Below are 26,174 nucleotides of genomic sequence, written 5' to 3'. Positions count from 1 at the left end.
GAACATAGTATCTGTAAAAAAAAATATTTCAGAGCATTACTATTAGAAGGAGCACAGAAAATCCTGTTTTCCATAATATATCTTTAAAGCAATAAGCGTAATCTATTTGGTTCCTCTATAAAGGTCTCATCAGTTCAGACAGGGAAGAACAGAACAAACTCTCTGAATGTTGACCTCAGACAGCCGGTGTGCACCTGAGCCTGAGGCACTCATGTGTATCTCTACACATGCAGCAGGGAGGTCGGCTATCTCACACACACACACACCCAGACACACACATGTCCACATCTAGACTGGAGTTAAAACAGGCTAAAAGGCTAAACAGTGAGACAGGTGGAGGGAGACAGTGTGTGTACCTGATTTATTCTCACACTGGAGCTCTGCCTGCCTGTTTGACTCCACATTTGCTGTGATGGTCACACACACACATATAAGATGATGAGATGAAAATGAGAAACAAAAGCAAAATATGCACACAAACACAAAAAAAGGCTGGATGAAAACACACACACACAACAAACTAAACATAATAAAGTAACAAATAATGAAATATTATATATGAGAAAGAACAAACATCACCGCAATCACACATAGCACCTCTCCACACACTAACAGGGACTGACACACATGGCTTGCCATCTAGAATATATTGGTAAGACTTTAAAATAAGGTCCCATCAGTAAATGCATTAAAGGGTTAGTTCACACTAAAATGAAAATGAGGTCATCATTTATTTGCCCTGGTGTTGTTCTAATGCCGTATTCTCTTCTTTCTTTTTCGGACCACAAATGGAGAATTAAAAATAAATAAATTTATTCCGCTCGCTCGTCCATATAATGGCAGTTAATAGCAACCATCGGTATCGAGCTTTAAAATAAAGCAAAAGTATCACACAATGGTCCCATGAGACATGTGTCATATATTCCAAGTGTTATGGGGGTATATGATAGGGTTTGGTGAAAAACAAAAAAAATTAATGTATTATTTAACTAAAATCCTGACCTTGGCTATTGGTCTTCTGTGCACGACTGCACGTTCATGTAATGAGACTATTAGCACCACAGTTCTTACTCGCTCAGAAAAAGCACACAAGTTGTGAGTAATCAAGACGAATAAAAACTCGACATGAAATACAATCCATGTACTATCTTCTGAGGTAAATATATCTGTTGTGTTTGTCGTAACAAGAAGTTATCGTGTTCACAACTGTCATTCTGACTGTCATCTAACAACCGGAGTTCCAGTCCGGAGATATTCAACTCAGTGAAGAAAGTACAGATACTTTTTTGGGGATTTCTAGGCATTGTATTTCATGTCGCATTTTTATTAATCTTGATTTCTCACAACTTGTGTGATTTTTTTTGGGCAAGTTGGAGTGAATTGTGACACTAATAGAGTCTCATGAACATGCACTGTGCACAGAAGACCAATGGCCAAGGTCAGGATTTTCGTTAAATAATACATTAAATTTCAGCTTATTTTCCACCAAACATTTGGAATATATGACGTCACATGGGACCACCATTCTGTAATAATGTTGTCTTTTTTAAAGGGATAGTTCACCCAAAAATGAAAATTCTGTCATCATTTACTCACTCTCAAGTTGTTCCAAACTTGTATAAATTTCTTTGTTCTGTTGAGCACAAAGGAAGATATTTTGATGAAAGTTTGTAACCAGGCCACTTTGGGGCACCATTGACTTCCATAGCAGGAAAAAAACTACTATGGAAGTCAATGGTGCCCCAGAACTGTTCAGTTTAACACATTCCTCAAAATATCTTCCTTTGTGTTCAACAGAACAAAGAAATGTATACAGGTTTGGAACAACATGAGGGTGAGTAAATGATGATAGAATTTTCATTTTTGGGTGAACTACCCCTTTAAAAGCTTGATGCTGGTCGCTATTCACTGTCATTATAGTATGGACATCCATGAGGGGGACATTTTTTTTAAAAAAAAATTCTCCTTTTGTGGTCCAAAAAAGAAAGAAGGGCATACACCAGGGTGAATAAATGATGACTTAATTTTCATTTTAGAGTGAACTAACATTAACTAACAATGAGAAATACATTGTTACCATATTTAGTAATCTTTATTAATGTTAGTTAATAAAAATACAACTGTTCATTGTTAGGTCAATTTTTTATTTTAATAATGTATTAGTAATTGTTAAAATTAACATGCGCTAAGATAAATCAATGCTTTAGAAGTAGTTATCATTGTTAGTTCATGTTAACTAATGTAGTTAACTAATGTTTACAAATGGAACCTTGTTGTAAAGTGTTACCAATCAAATCACTGGACTTTCTTGTGCCAATTTATAAAAACTGGAACTGCATCATTCACATCTCATTTCCTGTTCCTGTGTGGATGTAGTGCCTCTGAGCTCTTACTCACAGCTCTCTGGCTGTGCTGTTTCCAAGGTGATGTTACCGTGGTTACCAGCCTCAGTCTGAGGCGGTGCTTGGTTGACGGTCAGGGTAGGGGGATCAGAATCTGTCACCTTTACAACCTCTGACCCCTCAGACCCTGCTGCCTTGAGAGCAGCTGACAAGGGAGGAAATCTTATTATCAACTGGAGGACCCAGAGACTGTTTTCAAGACATGGAACCAAAAACAGTGCTTGTCTGAACATAAAAAATTGCAAAACTCTAACATAAAAATCATATTTAAAAATGCCACTAAATGCCTGACAAAAGCTGTTTGTAAAGTACCTAATGTGGACTTTCTTTAAAGACGTGAGGAGACACCACATCATCAAACACCTCTGGCACGGGAAGAAGACTCACCTGGAGTGATTTCAGGTGGCCGCTTGGGTTTAACAATGAGTTTGGCTCCGCCTCCAAACACGGCAGCCCACATGCGGTTGTTGAGGGGGTGAGCGGCCAGCCGGAAGAGCTCGTTTCCAGAGTGTGTGCCGAGACCGTGAATCAGCAGACTGAGATACACGGCCACCACAGCCTCACATAACATGACGTTCAGACGCACGTGATCATCACCCTGAGCACACGCCAACAGATTGATCAGAGACGACACACCTGGGAAAGAGAAAACATATACAATTAGCAAGTGATGACTTTTTACCCATCCGTCCATATATCCTGCATCTATCTGCCCTTTCATTCATCCATACGTCAATCCTTCCTTCCGTCCTTCAATATCTCCACCTATCTGTCCATCCATCCATCTCTCCAACCAATTTATGACCATCCATTCAATCTTTCCTCCATCTACCTACCTACCATCCATCCATCCATCTGTCCCTTCATCTATCTGTCCACTCATCCAATCCATTCATCCATCCATCCATCCATCCATCATTTTATCCAACCATTCTCTCCTCCATCCATCCATTCATCCATCCATCTCTATGTCCGTCTGTTAATTCATCGAATCTCTCCTTCATCCATCCATCCATCCATCCATCTTCACCTCTATTTATTTGTTCATCCTCCATCCATTCACTCTCCACCATCTATCTGACCATTCAGTCCATTCAACATCCATCCATCCATCCATCCTTTTTATCCAACCATTCTCTCCTCCATATATCTGCTCATCCATCCATCCATCCATGCATCCATCCATCCATCTTCTCCTCTATCTGTCTGTTCATCCATCCATTCAATCTCTCCACCATCTATCTGACCATTCATCAGTCCATTCAACATCCATCCATCCATCATTTTATCCAACCACTCTCCACCATATTTCTATTCATCCATCCATCCATCAGTCCCTATGTCTGTCTGTTAACTCATCCAATTTCTCCATCCATCCATCCTCTCCACCATATATCTGTTCATCCATCCATCGGTCCCTATGTTCGTTAACTCATCCAATTTCTCCATCCATCCATCCATCCATCCTCTTTGTCATTTATCATCCATCCATTCATCAGTCTGTCCCTCCGTCTGTCTGTCCGTCCATCTATATACTTACCCATCCAATATCTCCACCTATCCGACCATTCATTTACCCATCATGTATCGGACCATCCATTCTTCCATCCATATACTTATCTATTACTGTACTATAACTTCCATAATGTAAAATAAGATATTCAGTGGTTAAAAAAGGTAGGAAGGTAGGCATTTTCTACCAATATAGAATCAGATCTGGATAAGAGTTTGTATTGTGCCAATATTATTAATTAATATTATTTTTCACCACCAGTCTGAACACCAGGGATTTTATTAAGAAAGTGAATAGGGTAAGTAGTCTTTACAGATGTTACTTTCCTCTCCACATAGAATGACTCATCACTAGATGAGGATGATTTCGAAATTTCTATTTCTCCGCATATGTTCCATGCAGTCTGATCTGATGTTTATTACCTGGCCACTGTGAAGGGGCAGAGGTGGGTGTTGCATGTTCCTCGATGCTCTCGGTGCGAAGTCTACGCCTGTCGCTCAGTAACAGCCCCTGATACACCATCCCAGTATACTGATTGGCCTCCGCCTGGCTGCTAAACACACGCACATCAGCAGGAGGGCATGAGTCAGTGACAGCATGTGTAAGAGTTAACAGAATGGAATGCTGTTCATAGTAGTCAGACAATCGAAGCTGATACAACATCAAGCATTTTAAGGTGAATAACCAGTGAGTTTATCAGTAGTGTGTTTGTACCTGTAGCTGTGGCTGTCACACAGTGATTGGTATATACAAGCCGATAGAGAAGCAGCAAGAGTGTGTAAAGCATTCACCTGAAATACACATGCAAATATTAGTAGAAGCACATACAGTTTATGTCTACATTTATCCAGATACATTTGAAAAATGCATTTAAGTTTCAAAACGCTCACAGCGTTTTCCAAAAGTTGCTCATCCACACTGAAACGTCGGAAAATGTTTAAATCATCTTAATGCGCATGCATAAAATAAAAAATAAAAGCTTGCTGAGCTGATACAGAGAGACAATATGTAATACATTTCTCACACTATTCTTCTGGCACAATCATTTTTTTAGCAAAATATCCCACTAGCCTATTTACTTGTGTGTCCTAGTCACTCAACTGGCATTCCATGTATGGAAGTGCAATTAATTTAATAATGTATTTAAATTAGGGCTATCAACATTAACGCATTGACGCATGTGATTAATTCAAAATCCTTAACGCGTTAAAAAAAATTTAATGCAAATAAATTACTGAAGCATGTGAAACTGCGCCATTAACGTAATTTACGTCACACAGTTAGATGGTCTTGGGAGTCATGCGTTTATCACATTGAGCATCTACAGTGGCGCAAGCACCTGTGACCCTGGTAGGCGAAAATTTCTATTCTTTTAACCCTTAACACGATTTCGCTTCTCTTTTTGCGATCAGATAATATTAAGCCGCTAAACTCCGGGAAAGTTTTCAATCCAATTATCCAGAAAGCGAATTCATTCAAACAATCAGACCCAAACAGTGCTAATGTAAAAGAAAACTAGGCATATTACATCAGAGATGGCAGAGAGAACAGCCAGTTTTTCAGTGAATTATTTATTCCAGTGTCTGTTTAGCTTTAAAACATGAGCTCTGTCATTTTCTGTCATTGTTTCTGAAGTGCGCAATCCCTCACACATTGAGCTGTGTAAAATACAGACTGAATGGAATGTCAAAACATCCCACTGCTGTATGGCTAGATGATATGCAAACTATGTTTCTCGGCTGGATAAAGCAAACCAGCTTCTCGCTACTAAAGTTTAAATGGATGCGGATTGTACTCAAGGTAAAGATGATTGCGGTGACGTACAGGAGTCATGCACTAGCCTAAGCATGCATGAGGTATTCAGTATTCAGTCATTATTCAGTATTCACATGTCTAAAATATAAACAAGCTCTAAAATGTTCTAAACAAGCTCTGTTGTTGTTCACTGAATTCTGAAAAGTTTTGTTCTGTAATGTTTTTTTTTTTTTTGTAGACATAGCGAGTCTTCATACAATTTCTAATGTGTGTGTGTTTGTGTGTGTCTCACCCGGTCGTCCACTATGTCTGGGTGTGGCGGAGCCTCCATCTGGACAACGGTGTATAGGATGTCATGTATGTGGTTTCCAAGGTGCAGGACGGGGTTGGCAATGACGGTCTTGGTGGGGGCGATGCTGGCCGACAGCAGGGGCAGAGTGGTGGGGAGGGGGAGTGGTGACTGAAGCTGTTTCACTGTCATTTCCTGAGGACACACAACCAACCAAATATGTGAGAACACAATCAACCAACCAGTTGCTTGAGAGCACAATATAAAATCAACCAACATGTTGTGGGGATGTAAGGACATACTTGCTGTGATTCCTGCAGCAGGAAGAGCAGTTCCATCCTGACAGACGTCACTCCTCCACCCTTGGCCCCATGTAGACTGCAGTAACTGAGGAAGACTCTGAGCAGAGCCTGATTCTTCCTCAGCCAGGCTTTCCTCCGCTCCGCATGAAGCTGCTTGGCTTGCAGACGCCGTCGCTCCATCTGGTGACGTTCATATGCACCTGCTTCACCACGAATTTGTGAGTCTTCCAGGTCAAGAGATCCATCTCCACCCCATTTCTCCAGCTGACCTACGGACGCTTTCCCCTCAACCTGACGTATTAGAATATTGAAAACAGGTAAAACCAATATATTGAATGTTTACTATATACTTAATAATATTTTGCTGGAAATATACAATTAATCAACCATTTTGATGTACATCTAAGCAATTCAGTTTGCTTAAAGACTGTCTGTACACTTGTTTCACGCTCACCTGCATATTTTAATGGCGTCTTGGAGTTGAATTCAGAAGTTAATTTTATTCTCATGATTCAGTTTCGTTTGAACTGCTCGTTTCAAAGAATCACTCACAACATGATTCATCATTTGGGTTTTCACTTCACAGACTTCTCTGTGTGGTATTTTACATTCTTTGAAATGTTATAGTAAAGATGTATGCATTAAACATTGCTGATTATTACTAGACCTATATATTGTTACTTTACACAAATTAATGAATAAAATTTTATTCCCTGTGTTCATTTAGTGAAAATAAATTATTGTGGAAATTATTGTATTTCTTGCATTAAACATTTTGAATCAACTTTAATGCCTTTCCTCATCTAAAATAATAATAACATTTAAAAAAAAAAAAAAAAAAAAAAAAAGCTAATAAAATCGTGATGAAACAGAAATGAAACAGACTGATCTTTTTCTGTATTGTGAATTACATCCGAGTGTAATGGATTATGGAAAAAGGAAAAGAGGCATAGCACTCAAAAGTGCAGGTAGATGAATGCAAGTTTTCAGGGGCGGAGTTTAAATGGACTAAATGACTGGTGAAATCCTGTGTAATTGGTGAAATCCTGTCACCTTTTATACCAGAAAGTGTAGTTATGACATTTTGATTAAACATTAAAAAGTCACATAAAAAATAAAAAAAATAAACATATGGATGGATAAATTGTTCACAGTAAGATTGTTCACTATAACATGCATTTATAAAAATGAAAATATATTTTAATTTCATGCCAACTTTAAAAATTAAGAAATACTGCACTATACTGTCAAAGAGCTGAATAATATTGAGATTTACCACTCTCACATGTTCACCGCATGCATTGGATTTTTCGAAGTGAAGAACCATTGTATTCAATTATCAGGTTCAGGGTCAATCTCAGTACTGGTCAGCTTTAGGTTTCTGGTTCATCAAAATCCCAATAAAGGTTCAATCTGAGATTAAAATCTTGCAATGAGATGGTGAGCACCAACCTTATAGTTGCAGATGTGGTGAACGGCCTCAATCTCTTTCTCAAGCCAGTTGTAGAGCTGAAATCGCAGTTTACCACCATCCACCTCATATCCTGTCGCCAGTGTCCGCAGCTCTGTCATGAGAATCTTCAAACAGGCCCGGAACTTGAGCTGTTCGGCGATCACGTCCACCTCCGACTCGCACGCAGAGTCTTCACGCTGCAGGGCTGCTGATTTGGATGGCTTTTTGGAGTCTTCATCCTCCACTTCCGGCTTTTTCATGGTCAGCCCGCCCTCTTCATCCTCATCTTCCTCCTTATCATCTCCCCAGTCCAACTGTAGATTCTCATCTTCCAATTTAACCAATGGTTGACTCCAGTCCAGGCTGGTGGAGGAGTCGGCTCCCCAGGTCTGGCTGGGGATGGCAGGAGCTCCCCAGTCAAGTTCTGAAGCCTTTCCTCCATTCTGCTGTGGTTGGCCAGCATTGATGTTGGCCACAGATGAGCCCTTACTCAAAGAAGATGCTTTCTTAGTGACTTTGGGGATTTTGGATAAGACCTCAAGGGCCAGGAGTGGGCAGCCCACCTTAAAGTGAGCATTAGCGGTGGTGAAGAAGAGCTTTCGCTCTATCAGATTGATTTCGTCTGCACTGTTGCGCTCTGTTAGACCAACTGCAGCCACAAACCCCTCGGGGTTGGCGAAGTGCCGGCGAATGATCAGAGGGTGTGTGCGCAAGTAGTTATAGAAACTAAAGACGACAGGATTGCACGACTTCACCAGCACATCTGAAAGAAAGAGAAATGTTGTTTGTTGTGATTATTACTCTTAACATTTTGAAATATTCATTGGTTGCTATCATATTGTTGTTTTATTAACCCTATAAAGCCTACTATATCATATTTGATCCGCAATTATTTCGCAATCAAAACTTCATCATGGTTTCTGTCGTCTGATTGACAGTTTGTACTTATAGCAAATAAAACGCCTTTTACATGGCAAACATGTCTTTTTGTTGAGAAATCTTTGATTTTTATTAAGTAAACATAAGAATAAATTTGATCCATACTTCACCTTTAGAAAAATCATGTTAAAATGAGAGTATCAAATATGATACAATAAGCTTTTGAGGATTTTTATTTGTACATCTTTCAATCATCATGGCATTGCGTTGCATTATATGTTTTGCACTCCACAATAAATACTACAGAGCCTTGATCATAAAACTAAGCATTTAATATCATCTGACTAAGACTAATATTATTGGGAGATACAGAGTGACAACTGATTTATATGTATTTTATGTAAAATCAGAATTTCATCGTACTTTTTGGCCATGTAAATATCAGCAACTGCACCAAATTGCATATCAAATATGATACTCAACAAAAAACAAAAATATGCAAACTTTTTTTTTTTTTTTGTCTACAGGATCAATAAACTGTTTCGGACCATTATTTCATATGTCAGACTTTACAGGGTTAAAAGCAATAAAGACTCTCACCAGGGTTCTCATCATCCTTTTTGTAAATCTGCTCCAGCAGTGTGTCCAGGGCTCTGGTGTAGTCCTTCATGATCCAGTACGCAATGCTCCTCAGGAATGGGTCAGGGTGCAGTTTGGTACAAGAGAACCCGCTTCCATCTCTGTTGCAGCCAAGAACCTTCTCGTAAAGGATACCCTGACAGGTGGATGAACTCTCGTAATCAGCCTCGTAAAGACGAGCAACAATCATCGCAAGCTGGATGTCCTCCATTTTCTCCAGACAAACCTACCAGAGAGACAGACCAACTTGTCAACAACATGTCCCAGTCAGGTTTCACTCAAAAATCAAAAGATTGGTGAGAGACAATGGTTACTTTTAAGATTCCCACTTTATATTAAGTGTCCTTAACTACTGTACTATGTACTAACATTCCAATTAATCCTTTGAGACAATGCACTTATTGTGCACATACAAGTGTTTGCACTGTACTTATATTTAAAAATACAGCTGTTACACCTGTAATTAATTAATTTCTGTAATTACATCTATATATATTACACTTTTGACCTTTTTCATACACCCTAATCCACCCTTAAGTCATTATATTTTTTATATTAAATGAAAATCTAAAGAGAATCACAATAAAATAATACCATCAAATGAATATAACAACAAATATTTAAAAAAAAATGTCCGGACACATTACAATACAGGAATTTGATGGTTAAACATGCTGAACTGTCATGAAAATAATTACTAATTTTACCATTTTAAAATGGTAACAAAACATGACCCAGACATATTTTCATGAGTTTTTTATAAGTCACAAATTTATATATGACTTAATATTTTTGATTGTTAGACTAAGGAACATTAGTGATTTTACAGAACACTTTTCATTAATCTGTTCAAAATATAAATAGACTAAAAACAGAAGCAAAGCTCATTTATATTCCTAATATAGCTCCACACATCTCATTTTTACAACCTATCAAATGTTGCAATCTTCACGAGCGGTGCTATCACTGTTTTGACTGTTTGCTGTCAGACATCCAGCCCAAGGTAAACTAAAGTTGTCATGTATCCATCAAGGGAGTTTATCAGTGATGTTTAGACTAAACCAAACCACTCAGGGCTGTTATATCACACTCCACTCTTCACAGACGACCACACGCTCTATGACGTCACAGAACCAAACCAAAAGCAGCAGACTCCACATCTAAGAGATCAACAACACACGGTTTCTATATTCTCCTAAGAGTGAATTTCGGAATAGGATGGTGCAAACCTCAATGGCGTCTTTCAGGGAGCCAGCGAGCAGGAAAAACGCAGCCGACTGCTCAAAGCGCTGTTTTCCCAGGAGAGAAAAGGCGTTCTTTAAAGCCGCCTTCCTCCAGCGGTCCTCCCTGAAGTTATGACTGAAAAACTGGGTCATCTTCTCATCGTGTTGAGACCTACACAGAAATCAATATATAAATAAACAAGCAGATATTTCACAGTTCCTTCAGAAGAGCCTCAAACAGCATTAAGAGAATAACTGAATATGAGATGCAACTATGTGAAAGTAACTGTATCTATGAATAGGAAAGTTTCAAGTCAGAGAGTTTAAAGTACCTGAAGAGACCCCAGAGAACGGCCTTCTTCTTCATGGCCAGATAGAAGAGAGCTGCATCCAGCGGATCATTATTCCTCTGAAATGCTGCTTTGGCTACCTAATGCAAAGTAAAGAGGCAGAGATTTTCTTTTATTTTTTATTTTTTTATCATATTTATAAAGTGTAACATCACCAATGCCATATATACTATAACTAAAACGAACTAGATTAACTGAACTGCAGTGAAATTTTATTGAAATGAATTAAAGTGAAGTGAAATAAAATTAAAGTGAACTGAAATTTCAACTGAACTGAGCTAAAATGATTTGAACTGAAGTGAAAATGTATTGAATTGCACTGATATCAAGTGAACTGAATTTAACTAAATTAAAATGAATTGAAATTTCAAAAGAATAAAATTAAATTAACTAAAGTGAACTAAAATGAACTGAAATTAGATTAACTGAACTGCAATAAAATTGTATTAAACTGAATTAAAGCAAAATGAAATAAAATTAAACAACTGAAATTTCAACTGAACTAAGCTAAAATGATTTGAACTAAAGAGAGAAAATGTATTGAATTGCAGTGATATTGACTGAACTGAATTTAATTGAATTAAAGAGAATTCAAATTTAAAAAGAACAAAGAAAATTAACTAAAGTGAACTAAAATGAATTGAAATTAGATGAACTGAAATTGAAAATTGCATTGAAATTGTATTGTACTGAATTAAATCAAAGGTAAAACAAACTAAACTGAAATTTCAACTGAACTAAAATGATCTTAAGTAAAAATGCAATGATATCAATGGAACTGAATTTAACTGAATTAAAGAGAACTGAAATTTCAAAAGAACTAGTGAACTGAAATGAACTGAAATTAGATTAACTGAATTGCTGTGAAATTTTATTGAACAATTATTTTATTTAAGTAAAATAAAATTAAACAACTGAAATTTCAACTGAACTAAGCTAAAATGATTTGAACTGAAGTGAAAAAACTGAACAGACATTGAACTGATTAGAAATTGATTTAAATTTGAACTGAACTTAAGTGAAATTAGCTGAACTGAATGCAAGCAATATTTGTATTGAACTAGAACAAAATGTAATTTAATGGAGAGTAAAAATGGAAAAAAAAAAAAAAAAAAAATGTTTTTGAAGGAGGGAATAGAAAAAATTAAATTGTGTTAATGCAATTCTCCTGTAGAAAATACTGAACCATCCTTCACTGAACAACAATCCTTTCAGTCAATAATAGTACTATAACTTTATGAGCACTACTGGTTTTCTTGGAGAACTCCTAATCATGCAAATTACAGATGTCTCCCATATCTGGAACATCCATTTCAGTTCTAACAAGATGATTGATTAAAATGCTGATGTATTCTAATAAGAATGACAATCAAGTGTGCTTAATTTTGGAGACATCCAAAATATGTACTTCTGGGGAGGGGTTTCAGGGACAGGATTGAGAACCACTGGTTTCTATAGACATGTTGATCTAGAAACATCTTTTGTGTAAATAATGTTATGCGCAAGTGTGTTTGTGTGGTCTCACCTTCTCCACCATCCGCCTCAGCGTGTTAATGTTTCTGATCCACCAGCCGACGCCCACCGCCCTGAGTTCAGACCACTGTGGATCTCCTCTCTGCATGGCAGGTATCATGTTCAACATCTCCTCTTCAGCTTCGGAATGGAACGCCCACGCAAAGTGACAAGTGGACACTCCTGGACACACAAACACATTATAAAAGCCTATTCACCCCAAGACAATTTACAACAGATTAGGGCCCTTTACAAACAGATGAATGCTGAGTGCAGCACTCAGGACAAGCAACCAAGTTAAAACTAATCTAAATATCAGCATTAAACATTAAAGTTTTACAGACAAGGCTTAAGCTAGTCCCAGACTAAAATGTATGTTTGAGCTGTTTTAACTGAAAGCAACTTGCACTGACATATCTTATAATATGTGACCCTGGACCACAAAACCAGTCATAAGGGTCCATTTTTCGAAACTGAGATTTATACATCATCTGAAAGCTGAGTAAATAAGCTTTACATTGATGTATGGTTTGGATAGGACAATATTTGGCTGAGATACAACTATTTGAAAATCTGGAATCTGAGGGTGCAAAAATAAATAAATAAATAAATAAAAATAAAATAAAAAAATGAAGTTGTCCAAATGAGGTCCTTAGCAACGCATATTACTTACAAAAATAAATTTGATATATTTACAGTAGGAAATCAACAAAAATATCTTCATGGAACATGATCTTTACTTAATATTCTAATGATTTTTGGCATAAAAAAATTGATAATTTTGACCCATACAATGTATTGTTGGCTATTGCTACAAATATACCCGTGCGACTTACGACTGGTTTTGTGGTCCAGGGTCACATATGTCAGTGCCATTGTTTAGTCTCAAGATGCACACCAGTGATGTTTTTTCTAAGGCACGTGTATAAAAGCTATTTAAATGTCCTAATTGAACTAAGGCTTCATGATTCGTAATTTGAAAACTGTTCTACAATAGCAAACCCAAAGTAGTATTTTTGTCAACATAAATTTTTAACATGTGAGATGAATTCAATATGTAATGTATTAAATAATCTTGCATTACAACCATTTCATTCTCCTGATTTCTAAATATTGAAATATCCTAAACCAGTGGATATCAACCTTTTTTAACACCCCCTTTTTAAGGTTTATTTTGCTTTTTTTTTTTTTTTTTTTTTGTGCATGAGACAGGTAAGCACTGTTGCAAGAAGAACCCAGTCCAATGTTTTGTTTATATTCATATGCACATATATAGTTTACAGAGTTTCAAAAGATTATTTGCTCCATATCAATCTTCAGTGACAGGCCCATTTTCCTTTACTGGTGTCAGTTCAATAACAATGTTGAACATTGTAACATCAACGCTGTTACTAAACAGAATCAACATTGAACTGACTTGAGCTGAATAAGGACACTATTGGCTTCTGTAGGGCTGCTTTACAGCAATTAATGAACTTTCCAACATTAACACAGGTATTGCACTGAAGTGAATCAACTAAATTGAGTTGAAATTAAGTTGAATTTTACAAAATTAACACTTATTTTCTTGTGTATTCATGTGAATCTGCTTTGAAACAATCTGTATTGCATGAAGCACTATAAAAATGTGACTTGACTTGATTGCCTTTGTTGGAAAAGCTTTAGCGCCACCTTATCTGAGGGAACCACTTTCCACTGCATGTGCACTTGGGAGTCTGTTGTGTGTATACGTTTATGTAGGTGAGTGTGTGTTACCCTGATGCAGTAGCTGTATCCTGTAGAGGGGGGGCAGGGAGGTCAGCAGACAGGTATGTAATCTCATGGCCAGCAGGTAACGTAGACCACACTCATCTAGAGCATCTCCACCTGCAGAAACACACATTTACTAAACCATAACCCTAATAAACCTTGTTGCATTTTTAACATCTGATTCCTTTTCTGCAAGGTGATTCCATTGCTTTGGAGGTGTTTTGAAAGCGTGCCATGTGATTGTCACTCTCAGTCATACAGGGCTGTCATCAAAGAGTGTTAATGATGTTCAGAGCACACACAATCCTGAACATATTCCAGACCGTGATCTGCATCACCTTCTAATGACTCTGATCACACCTGATCCAATTAAACATTTAACAGCACAAAAATCCAGCACATCAACACACAGAGACTAATTAAAAATGCCTCCTCTAGGGGAAAAATGAGGATTGAACTTTGAAGTTCATCAGCAACCCAATTTTATGTGAATTAGAACTAAAGTATAAACACACACACATCGTATGATTTATCCTACTGTCCCTGAACCTTTCTCCTTGCATATTGGCTCTAGCAAGCACTGGAACACTGTGTTAAGGTTTAGTACTAAAGAGACTAAATAAAAAAGATCTGAGCTATAGGTAACATGGATAAAGCCTGATATGTTCAATGTTGACAATAATAATAATATCAAGGTTATTATTAAAAAAAAAAAGCTTTATTATGGTTCTCTCTTCATGTACTTGGTTAACCCCATCGACATACTAGACAGTTAGCCAACACAAGAAGTATATCACATTCACAAGATACTCATGTATATTATTAGAGACAAGTTTTAATCTAACTGGAAGAATTGTTAGTTTATTCATTTGATATTTAAATGTACTTACTTGAATATTTGGCAATATAACATATTGAACTGAAATACAGTTTCTATTTTAAACTGTTCTTTGATATATTAATGTGGCCTATACTGCCAGTCAATGGAGAAAGATGCTAATTGCTGCCAGCTGGTGTAATGACTAAATCTTCCAGCAGGGGGTGACAACGAAACCTAGACCTTAAGACATAATGCTATGCATAAAATTGTTTTGATACCACAGGCACCACTGTTCGGTACCTTAAAATACTGCCAAGAAACAAGAGGCTAAATCTCACAGCACTTTTATACAACTAAAAAAGTAGAAAGATCGCTGCCAAATGGCAATAGCTTTAGCTGTTTATCTGATAGATCTGCTAATCATAGGTCGATATGGAAGGAGATACCACTACTCACAAGGAAAGGATTCATAATGTCTGGCTGTTGATGTGCTGTGCTCACGTCATGTTAGAATTACCATAATAGAGCGGTGCAGGGATGACAAAACCTGGAAACGAGTTAGCATTTTAGCACTTCTGGTTCCATTGTCCTGAAGTCAATTTAAATGGATTTTTGGCTAAGTGCCTGAAATAAGGTCTGTGGTTAACACTAGCTCAAAATATTTTCACATTTGATTCAACAATATATCAGTAATAACCAATTGACTTAAAAAGACAGTTGCTAACAAATGGCTAATGGGAATACAGAGGTTATAGGGAACATTAAACGTCATCACACAGAACAGGTACACTCATGTATACACTCCTCCGCTTTCACAGCCTGACTGTGTTTATAATCGTGCTCTTGGAAACTATTATAACTCAAACTTTCATGGAAAATGTTTTTAAATATAGACTAAAAGAGTTGTCAGAAGTTTAGTGATGGTGACCTTGAAGTCATGCGACTGTTGTGTAGTTTTTTTATAGCTTACGTATATAGCTTTTTTTTTACTTCTGCTGATTCAAAATTCATAAAAGTTATGTTCAAGTTGTGTGAAGATTATCATGATGAAAAAAAAAAAACATATGGGAATAATAAACTTTTGTTAGTCACAGTTTATTTTCTGCAATAATCCAAAAGCCAAGGTTTTTGTTGAGGGAACCAGGTTGATGCTAACTTCCAGGTTGGCTAACAATACCCTATCCAAAAATGGCAGTAAAAGGAAGTCAGGTATGAGAATACATGAATAGCTCAGAATAGAATATTCAAGTTGATATTTGTGGACATCAAGTGGATATCTTGACATAATTTTCAGAAGAAAAAAATCTTCACTGTACACATCTATCCTGTAGTATAGGGATTGGCATCTCTGGCACTCAAGGTTCACTGTTTGGCATAGCTTAGCCCCAGACCAAATCAAACACACTTGAAAAATCTAACCAAAGTCTTCAGGGTTACTAGAAAATTACAGGTGTGTGTGTGTGTTCGATTAGGATTGGAGCCAAACTCTGCAGGGCAGTGGCCCTTGAGGGCCAGAGTTTCCTATCCCCACTTTAGTGTTTAAATGTAAAGTTTTTAATTCTTAATTTGCAGAAACAAGTATAAAGTAAGCCAATTGTAAGTTGATTCCATTGAAAAGTGTAAACACTATGGTTCTGTGGACCTAGCAAAATAATAGTTTGTTCGAGCATCCAGAAAAGCCCAAAACAGCAACACTGGTTCAACCAATGACTCTTAGGTGGGATTTGTTTGTTTGACCAATAAGAGATGGGGAGAATGTTTGGGAAGCCTGTGAACCAGTCATTATTTTCTCAATTTGGTGACACTAGTGGTGCAGAAATTACATACTTCAGTTTTCAAGTTGGTACAAGAAGTAAACTCACCAGAGTACTGCTTATCCGTGGGTCCTGAAACCTCAGCACTAGTGGTCGCCACAGTATCAGCAAGAGCCACAAGGAACATCTGCTCGAGGCGCGTGAGTCCCGGCAGGCTGGAGTGCATAAGATGTGAAGACAGCACCTGTGCGTGTTCAGGGCCAAAGTACGTGGGGCCGTACTGTGATAGGTTAATAACACGAGACTTCTTCTCTGGTTTCTCTGCAGCAAAGCTCACAAAATCATCGGTGGTGACAGCCTGCACCTGAAACAAATCAGCATACTGGTCCTCTGACTGATTCTGCATCTCATTTTCTGCCCCTTTTCCAGCTTTTCCCATTTCCTCTCCTGCCTTATAAGATGTGTCCTGGTCTGCGGACAGCAGGGCATATAATGGAAGAGGGGGGATGGAGTTGATTTCAGTGTAATCTCGGCCACTGTCTCGGCCAGCAACGATAATGTCTTTCGCTGTGCTACCCGTCACGCTGATGGTTCGAGATAAGTGCCTCCTTGCACCACCTTCACCTGCTTCTACATCCCTCACCACCGCAACTTCTCCAGCAATGCATTTGACTAGGTGCGCCAAGATAGCCTTGGCTCGACGTACCCTTCCGAGGTCCATAAGCTCTAGCAGCTGGGATGGATGGTATTGCGGGAGAGTGGGCGACAATGAATGGGCTGCCTCAAACAAGCCGCCATCTTGAATTACCGCTGGGGGGCGGAATGCATCGTCAATTCCCGCACTGCCCTCGAAGACACTCTTAGATCGCGCTCTGCCCTCATTTGAAACGGAGACAGTGCGACCTCCAATGGCCTCTGGGGATGAGATGCTGTTGTCTTCTGAGTCACCCGGTTTCTCGTCCTGCCTCCACTGCGCGTAAACCTGCATCTCACAGTCCATGCCCACCACCAGGATACCATCACGCACCCAGGATAGGGACACTGGCAAGGATGGGGTGCCATCCACAGAAGAGACTAGGTTTACAGACCTCAGCAGCACCCAACGAGAGCGAATTCCCTGTTTTATGCTTCCCCCTAGAGGCAGAGTGACTGCCATGCCATCCTTCACTCTTGTCTGCTCAGTGACAACCCCTGAGATGCGTCCATACATAAGGATGTTGGATCCAACCCCAACTGTCAGGATGTGGGAGCCATCTTCTTTAGACAGCCAGTCTAGGTGCACAAAGTGCTTGATATTGGGGCTGTCTTTGGTTACAAACAGATCCAACTTACTATAGACAACCAAATTGCTATCGACACTAACACGCGGATCTAGCGTTTTCGCGGGTTTGCAAAAATCATCAAGGTGAATTGTCTGTTCTAGGACCCACTCCGAGCCACCCGTCGACTCACACTCATAGATTGATACAAGCATGGAGAAGTCCTGAGACATATCACCTTCATTGCCAGGCAAAATCTGTTTGAACGATACTGCAAGTCTTCCTGTGTAGGAGCAACTGACAGCAACAGGTCGGCCCGCAACACACACAGAGCTGTCGTTGTCCTCTTCATCTTTCAAGAGGCTCCAGTGCTCCCACCGATATGAACGAGTCTCTTCGGGGTGTGGTGCTGACGAGTCCATGTCTACCCTACAGTGCCAAAACCTGACACGTCCATCAGAACAGGTGGTCACAATCAGGTATGGAGCCAAACAAACAGGATAGATAGACGAGGAGCTCAAGTGGCCTTTGAAAAGAACAACACGTACAGCAAAAATGAGAATAGAGTAGTAAAGCTTAAATCATTTCCATTAATCAGTTCAAATGTCCATTTCAAGGATTCCATTTCATGTTAATGGAAGTCCCCATGTGCAATTTTGCATGGAAAGTATGTTGTCTTACATTAAGCATTTTAAACTAATTGATCACACTGAAAATGAATTCACTCTCTTAAGTTTTTTCAACACATATAGATTGGATATCAAAATTTTAGCTATAATCAGCTAACGCTAGTGTTTATTACACAAAAACCTCATGACTTTAAAAGAGGAATAAGTAACTTTCCACTGTAAAATGAGGCACCCCTAAATAAACTGTTAGTACTATTATTTTGTTAATAATGTATACTCTTGCTTGAGATGAAGACATAGTGACAGAAAATATTTTATTCTACGTAAGGGTATTATTCACTTTATCCTGATAAACCCCCTATTACCATACACCTCTGGAAAGGATATTTATTAGGGGTGTAACGGTACATGTATTCTTCCTGAACCGTACGGTACGGACGTCACGGTTCGGTTCATGCAGTTAGGCGATGAATACAATCAGTCACAGGCGATCCACACTCCAATCCAAAAGGGGGTGCACACGGTAATGCAACACTGTTTGCTAACCACCACAACAGGAAAAAGAACAAAAAGAATAGCTAATAAACAGTAATTACAGGTTTATCGAGGCAGAAGTTAATAGTTAATAGTGAGAATTGGACCCTAAATTTAAAGTGTGACCATTTTTCCTATTGTACCGAAATCATACCGCACCGTGACCCCAAAACCGAGGTACGTACCGAACCATGACTTCTGTGTACCGTTACACCCCTAACATTTATACAATAAACCTGAGGCAATTCTAGGCTGTAACAACGCATGTATGAATATATGATCATACCAGCAGAGGGTGTGGCTCTGATAAGCTCCACCCCTGATGGCAGGTCTAGCCGCTGACTGTAGACCAGTTTAGAGCTCAGGATGAGTTTGCTGGCTGACTGCAAGTTGGCGGAAGAGGAGGACCGGGGCAGCGGACTATGACCCGGAGTGATTTCAGGAGATGAGTCAGCATTGTTTTGACTCAAAGGAACCGTCAGCTGGTTCTGAAAAACTTGGTCATTTACTGGCTCTTCTGTAAGGACACAAAAAGACAGTAAAATGTCACAATAATCAATAATGACACCAATTATCAAAATACATGATATATAGAATGCATTTCAGATAGAGGGAGAAAGAGAGAAAATTAGAGACAGACAGATAAACAGAAAGCTTTTTATACAGTACAATACACAGTACAGATGTACATTATTGATGTACAATGGGTAAATTAAGGCCTCGTTTCCTTGTAAATTATTTCCATCTCTGAAAAGGAAATTAGTCATTAGAGGAAGTATGAGCTCTCCATTCATGAGACTCCCTTCACAGTTTCCCCTCATAAGCTGTCTGCTCACAGCTGTCATCATTTCAAAAATAACCTACATCATACGCACCCACACAAGCCTGCACCGAGCGCAAATGAAGATGCCACATCTGTAATACTGAGCTCCGATATGCATCCTTCTCAATCACCACCAGGTAGAACTTCTCTGAGAAAGGAGGGGGCTGGTACTCTAGAACAAAGATAACCCAAATGTAATATTCTGTAAAAACTATGTAGACCATACTTCAAAAGCAAAAAAATGTTTTTTGTACCTTCTGCAGTGGGAAAGCTAGTAATATTGAAATCTGGAATGTCTTCATGTGGTTTGTATCCTAAAATAAAATCCTCTTGGAATACGTGGAGCAGCTGAGTGTTTGAGCCACACTGGGAGACAGTATACACACACAACATATTATATTTCAATATTAACAAATTAGTCACACAATGTCAATCTTTCAAACTAGAGGTCGACCGATATATCGGTCGGCCGATATATCGGGCCGATATTTGTCTTTTTTTAATACATCGGCATCGGCCGATATCCGTGTTTAGTAGCGCCGATTTAAAGCCAGGCACGTCCGCGGGCAGCCCTGTGTTATTGGTGCGGTGGAATGTGCTGCTGCCGCATGTGAATTGAAACTTTTGGAAGATTCAACAACAGTACTGGGAGATAAAGGTAGCCTAAGGCTTAAATTCTGATATTTCAAAGTCCTATGGCCATATATTTACTATATATTACTAGTAAACTATGAAGTGTTGCTTCACTTAGTGAAAGAAACAACGGATAGCATAGAACCGTCGGGAACTGGCATAATGCTACAGCTGGTTGAAGGTTCGCTTACTTGTAGTTAACTTTAAGGACTGTAGTCCAAAACTACCAGCAGCTTGCTTGCTAACATATTAGCCCCAATGTTATAAGTTCTGTTTTATTTTTCCTGTATCGGAGTCGGAGAATTTCACTCTGTGCTTGGGGTGGAGAAGGCGGCAGCTCTCACAAACACTACAGCGTGATTGAGGGTTACGTTACTCCGACAAATATTGGCAATATTAAGAGGATTTGGCTTTTCCAATTAATGTAAGCCTGTTACATTCTTCTAGTCTATTATTATTACTATTAGGTAAGCTACTTTTATTATTAAATTAATATTATAATAAATTTGCCCCGCAATAATTTCACAGCGCATCACCGCATAACTTACGTGCTGTGAGGATAATAAAAGATTAGGCTATCAGCTCCTCTTTGAAAATGTTTTAAACATTTTTTAGGTCTATTATACAATGAATTAGACCTATACTTAAAATTATTAACAGTCTATAATATTTCCTAACACTGCAGTCATAAATGAAAATTAAGAGAAGCTTTAGGCTACTTCAAGCACCAACTTAAACAGCTTGTTTTTTGTTTTTTTTAACACGAAATACTATTCTTCTCATTTGTTTCACTATATGTACGGGCAACAAGAGAAATAATGGAATAAATTAAGACAGTTATATACCGTTATCAGCATATTATGTTGAAATTCGTCTCTGAGAGAAAATGCTCCGTTAATGCAGCGTCAGGCAGCTCCGTCACTTTTACTTTCACTTTGAATACTGACCTAGGTTAAGCTTTTACCGGCATAACTTTTCCGCAAAGTTTGCACGTTGCTTCTTGTGTGATATCCATTGGCTCCCCTTCTTGGTTGAACCCCCGCGGATTTGCGCTACGCCACTGAGCAGAAGTGTAGGCTATGACATTTGTTCGGAAGCATGGTTTGATGCAGACAATAGCCGGGTTTTCATCCAACTTTGCATTAATGAAAATTCAGCTCAAGAATATGCGCATCTGCGTGTGTTTCCATCAACTGTGTAATGCGAAATGGACATCAGCCTAATAAAGTGATGTGTTCCGACCAATGACTATATATATATGTCGCACAGTTATTATCCTCATTAAACCTGTCTAACGTTAACCGCCAAGAATGTCAGAAATCACTAAGAGTTTAGCACTGTCCTTGCATACAAGGCTGTGCAACATGACAAAGTTTTTAATTGATTTTTATTTATAAAGTTGTATTTATTTTATATATATTTAAGTATATTTATGTATATTTAAGTTTACATTTATGTTCCAACAAACTTGAACAATTCAGCATGATTTGAAAACTTTTATGTAAATCAAGTCAGTGTTCAATAAATGATGTTAAGTTTAGAAATGTTGTGCATCCACTAATTATTAGTGTGACATTTTAGCATGCAAATGAAGGGGAAAACTTCAAGATATCGGCCCTAAAAATCGGCAGCACATATCGGCCATCGGCTGACCCTGACCTCTAAACATCGGCATCGGCTATAGAAAAACCCATATCGGTCGATCTCTATTTCAAACACAAACTTGCGTATGCACACACAAACAGATGTAGAACCCACCTGGTTGGTAATGACATCCAGCTCGATGATGCAGCCGGGTCGGGCAGTGGACTGCTGACTCACAATGTTGAACACTTCACCCACTAGTTTCTAAATACAAAACCAACCATCAGAGATCAACAATCAGATCAACTCAAAATTACATTTCTTATACATTAACTGACAGAAAAGCACATTATTTTTATCAAATCTTGTCTTAGAAGCTCTTACAGAGGTCTCTGGGTCAGAGAGTTCATCCAATAGTTTGCGGGCATCCACCACAGCCTGATACAGACGCAGGTTTTTACCATCAGACGCCACAAAGCACGCACTTGCTGAGTTACAGTACGTTCCTGACACAAACACAAACATTTTTATTAAGCCCAATACAGTAACAATGTAATAAATAACATAACTATACAAGATATTTCCATTTTCAAAGAAAAGAATGGGGTTTGCTCAGAGAAAACTCTCTATCATGAAGCAAGGGAATTTCAGGGAGTTGCCAGCGGTGTTGCTATGCGGTTACTAATGTGTTTTGAGTTATTTTAGTGCATTGCTAGGCAGTGGCAAGGTGTTCTGGGTGATTGCTAGGTAGTTTCTTCCAATCTAGGCTGTTCTGGATGGTAAGCTAGAGTGTTGCTAGGTGGCTGCTAAGGTGGTCTGAGTCTTCCTTGGCGATTACATATATGTTTTGGATGGTAGCTAGGGCATTGCTAAGCAGTTTCAAGAGGATCATCGTGTCAGCACCATTTACCAATGAGAAAACTAAAGTTTCAGTAGATTATACGCTCTTAAATGGATGGTTAATGTCATGGTTTGATGAACAAAAACTGCTTTTTGTAACTAATCTTTTTTAAGAGCGAACTAGATTCTTCAGTGCTGATGGTCTGCACCCCATTAGAGTCAGAGCAGATCTCCTGTCGGACAACATCTCCAGCTTACCATATGACTAGTATGTAACATCCAGTACAGTTATGGTGGCCTATGTTCTTAACACTTAAATGTTACTTTGGCATTTATAGTCCATTTTATAGATTTTGTCTGTTCCCCAAATAGTGAGAACAAACAAGATTACAGGATCTAGAAAAAATCTGATTGTGATTAAAATAATAACACACACATTTTTAAAGATTGGGCTTATGAACAGATCTCTTACATCTAAGGCGTTTTTTGTAAATGAAATCATCACTGTTACGTCCAGAGCCGTAAGGGTTTTTTGTTGTTGTTGTTGATGTTGTGCCCAAGCTATGCTTTTCATGTGTTTTTCTCGTTCTCTCTTTGTCTTTCTCTCTCCCCACAGAGCAAGTGTTACCACCTGACCTCATTAATGAGTATCTCGTTGTGATTGGATGATGGGAGGGGAGAGAGAGTATTTAAGCTGCAGCTATCATCAGAGAAGTGTTGGTAGTGGCTTGATTGTGTGCAGCAGCTGAGGTCTCATCTTCAAACCCAGACTTAATGTTGTATTGAAGCCAGTAGTTTGGTGACTCTGTGTATCTTTACCTCTTTTGTGTAAACTTCACTGAAGTAGATTTTCTGATCTTTTGTCTCACTGATTACACTCTATGTTTGAGACTTAAGAGAGAAGTGTTAAGTTTTGTTGATTGTATGTTTTGAGCCAGTTATTGTGTTTTTGTTTAAGACTATTAGTTTAAAGACTTACTTATTTATTTTTTGGGGTTAGTAGGTAGGTGGGTGCCAGTTTATTTTGGATGAACTTTCCTCCTGCCTGTTGCATGAAGCTAGTTGAACAAACTCTGAATTTCAGAGTAGGTTTAGAGTTGACAAATCCAGATAAATCCAACCTGGTTTAGATTAGGATCAGCTGCTGCACAACGCTCGGTATAAACTTTCTCTGTCAACTCAGGTTTAACCCACAGTCTGCGATTAAATTTGAAGCGCGCGCAATTGAAAGCGGGACACGTGCGACAAACAGCCAATCACACGATACATGCAGAGCGTCCGTTTGATTCACTTCTCACGAGAGAGCCGCGCAATTCACGTCTCTTCTGAAGATTAAGAGATCGTTATGAAAAATATCATGAAATGCATTTACAAGGCAGGAATAAACACTGCTGCAGTGAAAGTTTGAGAAGGCAGCTGAAAGAAAATATCTGACTATATCAATATAATATGAATATACTATTATATGAATTATACATAATTCATATAATATAAACATAATAATTAGCAGCAAAAGATGAGCAATTTTATAAACTGATTTAAGTTGGAGCGAGAAATACAGGGGGAGTGGCTTTATTGCATCAGATGTGTCACTTTACTCAAAGCTGATTGGTCCAGTTTGGGTTTGCGATCTCTGACCCAGCATAAAACATGCTCCGCAGCAGGTTAGCTGTGTAGCGTAAGTTACCATAGCAATGAAACCCGCTAAAAACCAATCCACCTTCATGAGCCCGAAAAACCAGAGTTTACTCAAACAAATCTTGAACTTACCTGGGTAGAAACTGAAACCAACTTTGTGCAACAGGCCACTGGTTATGTTAGCTAGGGAGTTAGCTTAGTTTACTGTATTTTCTTTTCTTTTCTTTTAGTTTAGGTAATTTGGTTAATGAGGAGTTAGATTGATTTATGGTTGTTGTTTTGGCAATACCCCCTTCTGAAACTGATACCCCTTTTGTCTTTTATTTGACTTTGTAAAAAAAAAACTACTTTCTTTTGTGAAATCTGTGGTTATTTGAGTTGTTGTGAAACAATTCTGGGTCTGGAGACGGGGTGGCTTCATGCTGTTGCACATTCTTTTACCACCATTCATTTACTCTGCTTGAACTTGAACTTATATTGGTCTAAACAAGTCTACCCCATCAGGATACTGTTATAAATGTTCATAGGTGAGATGCTACAACAATCTATAGAGATATTCTTAATGTTACTCAGAGAACAGGACACAGGTTTAGCTCATCTGAAGTGCTTGTGCTTAAATTTTACACTTTCAGATATAAGAAAAAAAAAAAAAAAAATCTGTGCTATCTCTTGCTCTGGCTACCATGTATAGACCCCCCCCGGGCCCTGTGTTGATTTTATAAAAGGCTAAAAAGCTACATGCAGACTAGTTAACTTGATGGAAGAAGAAAAGAAGAAGAAGAAGAAAAAAGGTTTATGCATTCATGACCTCAAGACTGAATTATGTTGTCCTGCACCTTCAATCAACAAGCTCCAGTTAGTCCAATGCAGCTACTCGAGTTCTTGCCAAGTTCTTTATCAATTTTAAAATCCTGCTTCCTACCTATAAAGCCCTAAATGCTCCTTTGGATTTAACCAATGTTCTACCATGCTACAATCCATCATGTTTCTTTAAGGTCCCAGATCTCTGAACTTTTGATAGTACCATGGATATCAAAGTCTGCTAAAGGAGGCAGAGCTGCATTTGACTCCTAAACTCAGGAATAGACTTAATAATTGAAATAATGTTCAGGGCTCAAACACACTCACTCTGTTGAAATCTAGATTAAAAACACATCTCTTTAGCCCAACGTGTACTACAATGCCTAAAATGCTATGAACAGCAGCTATGCTAATTTTTCAACTTTTGCTTTCCTGTTTCTACCTCAGGATACCCATCCTTACATTGTAATATTACCCTTATGTTGTAATCATTATGATCACAAGTTGTAATTTGGTGCCTTAACATGTTTGTTGTGTCTGCTTAAAGGTGGGGTATCCATTTTTTCAACTACACTGTTTGAAAGTTAGTTGGGCCGATACCAACAACAAACATCTAACCAATCAGCATTAGGGGGCGTATGACGGTCGTGGAGACAGAACGAGCAAGAGGGAGATTTGGAAAAAAAAAAAAAAAAAACGCAGAAAGAGAAATGATGAGACAATACAAAAGAGCTCAAAACAATATCACTGGAATGAAGGTTTATGACTGGGCAAGTGCTTTAGGACCTGCGTT

At 38.4% G+C, this 26,174-nt stretch overlaps 1 protein-coding gene across 8 annotated transcripts in view; it reads right to left on the bottom strand.

Moving 5' to 3' along the window:
* Nucleotides 1–26,174, bottom strand: part of dmxl2 (Dmx-like 2) — a 478,360-nt gene that overhangs the window by 23,822 nt on the left and 428,364 nt on the right. For 5 of the 8 annotated variants that reach the window (XM_051870582.1, XM_051870581.1, XM_051870586.1 and 2 more), the window contains 17 exons: nt 22,487–22,608; nt 22,277–22,366; nt 20,140–20,251; nt 19,938–20,057; nt 19,349–19,579; nt 16,749–18,425; nt 14,073–14,183; nt 12,331–12,500; nt 10,788–10,885; nt 10,462–10,627; nt 9,194–9,458; nt 7,714–8,477; nt 6,262–6,552; nt 5,963–6,154; nt 4,630–4,706; nt 4,338–4,468; nt 2,790–3,038 (listed from right to left, as the gene is read on the bottom strand). In XM_051870582.1, coding sequence (XP_051726542.1) covers nt 2,790–3,038; nt 4,338–4,468; nt 4,630–4,706; nt 5,963–6,154; nt 6,262–6,552; nt 7,714–8,477; nt 9,194–9,458; nt 10,462–10,627; nt 10,788–10,885; nt 12,331–12,500; nt 14,073–14,183; nt 16,749–18,425; nt 19,349–19,579; nt 19,938–20,057; nt 20,140–20,251; nt 22,277–22,366; nt 22,487–22,608 — 4,866 coding nt within the window. The remainder of the gene's footprint in view (nt 1–2,789; nt 3,039–4,337; nt 4,469–4,629; nt 4,707–5,962; nt 6,155–6,261; nt 6,553–7,713; nt 8,478–9,193; nt 9,459–10,461; nt 10,628–10,787; nt 10,886–12,330; nt 12,501–14,072; nt 14,184–16,748; nt 18,426–19,348; nt 19,580–19,937; nt 20,058–20,139; nt 20,252–22,276; nt 22,367–22,486; nt 22,609–26,174) is intronic. The other 3 variants (XM_051870585.1, XM_051870588.1, XM_051870584.1) reach the window with 1 other exon arrangement.

This window comes from Ctenopharyngodon idella, chromosome 18, assembly GCF_019924925.1.
Source record: "Ctenopharyngodon idella isolate HZGC_01 chromosome 18, HZGC01, whole genome shotgun sequence".
NCBI classification, from domain to species: domain Eukaryota; kingdom Metazoa; phylum Chordata; class Actinopteri; order Cypriniformes; family Xenocyprididae; genus Ctenopharyngodon; species Ctenopharyngodon idella.
The sequence above is the reverse complement of the archived record's forward strand: the minus strand, read 5'-3'. Positions and strand labels throughout refer to the sequence as shown.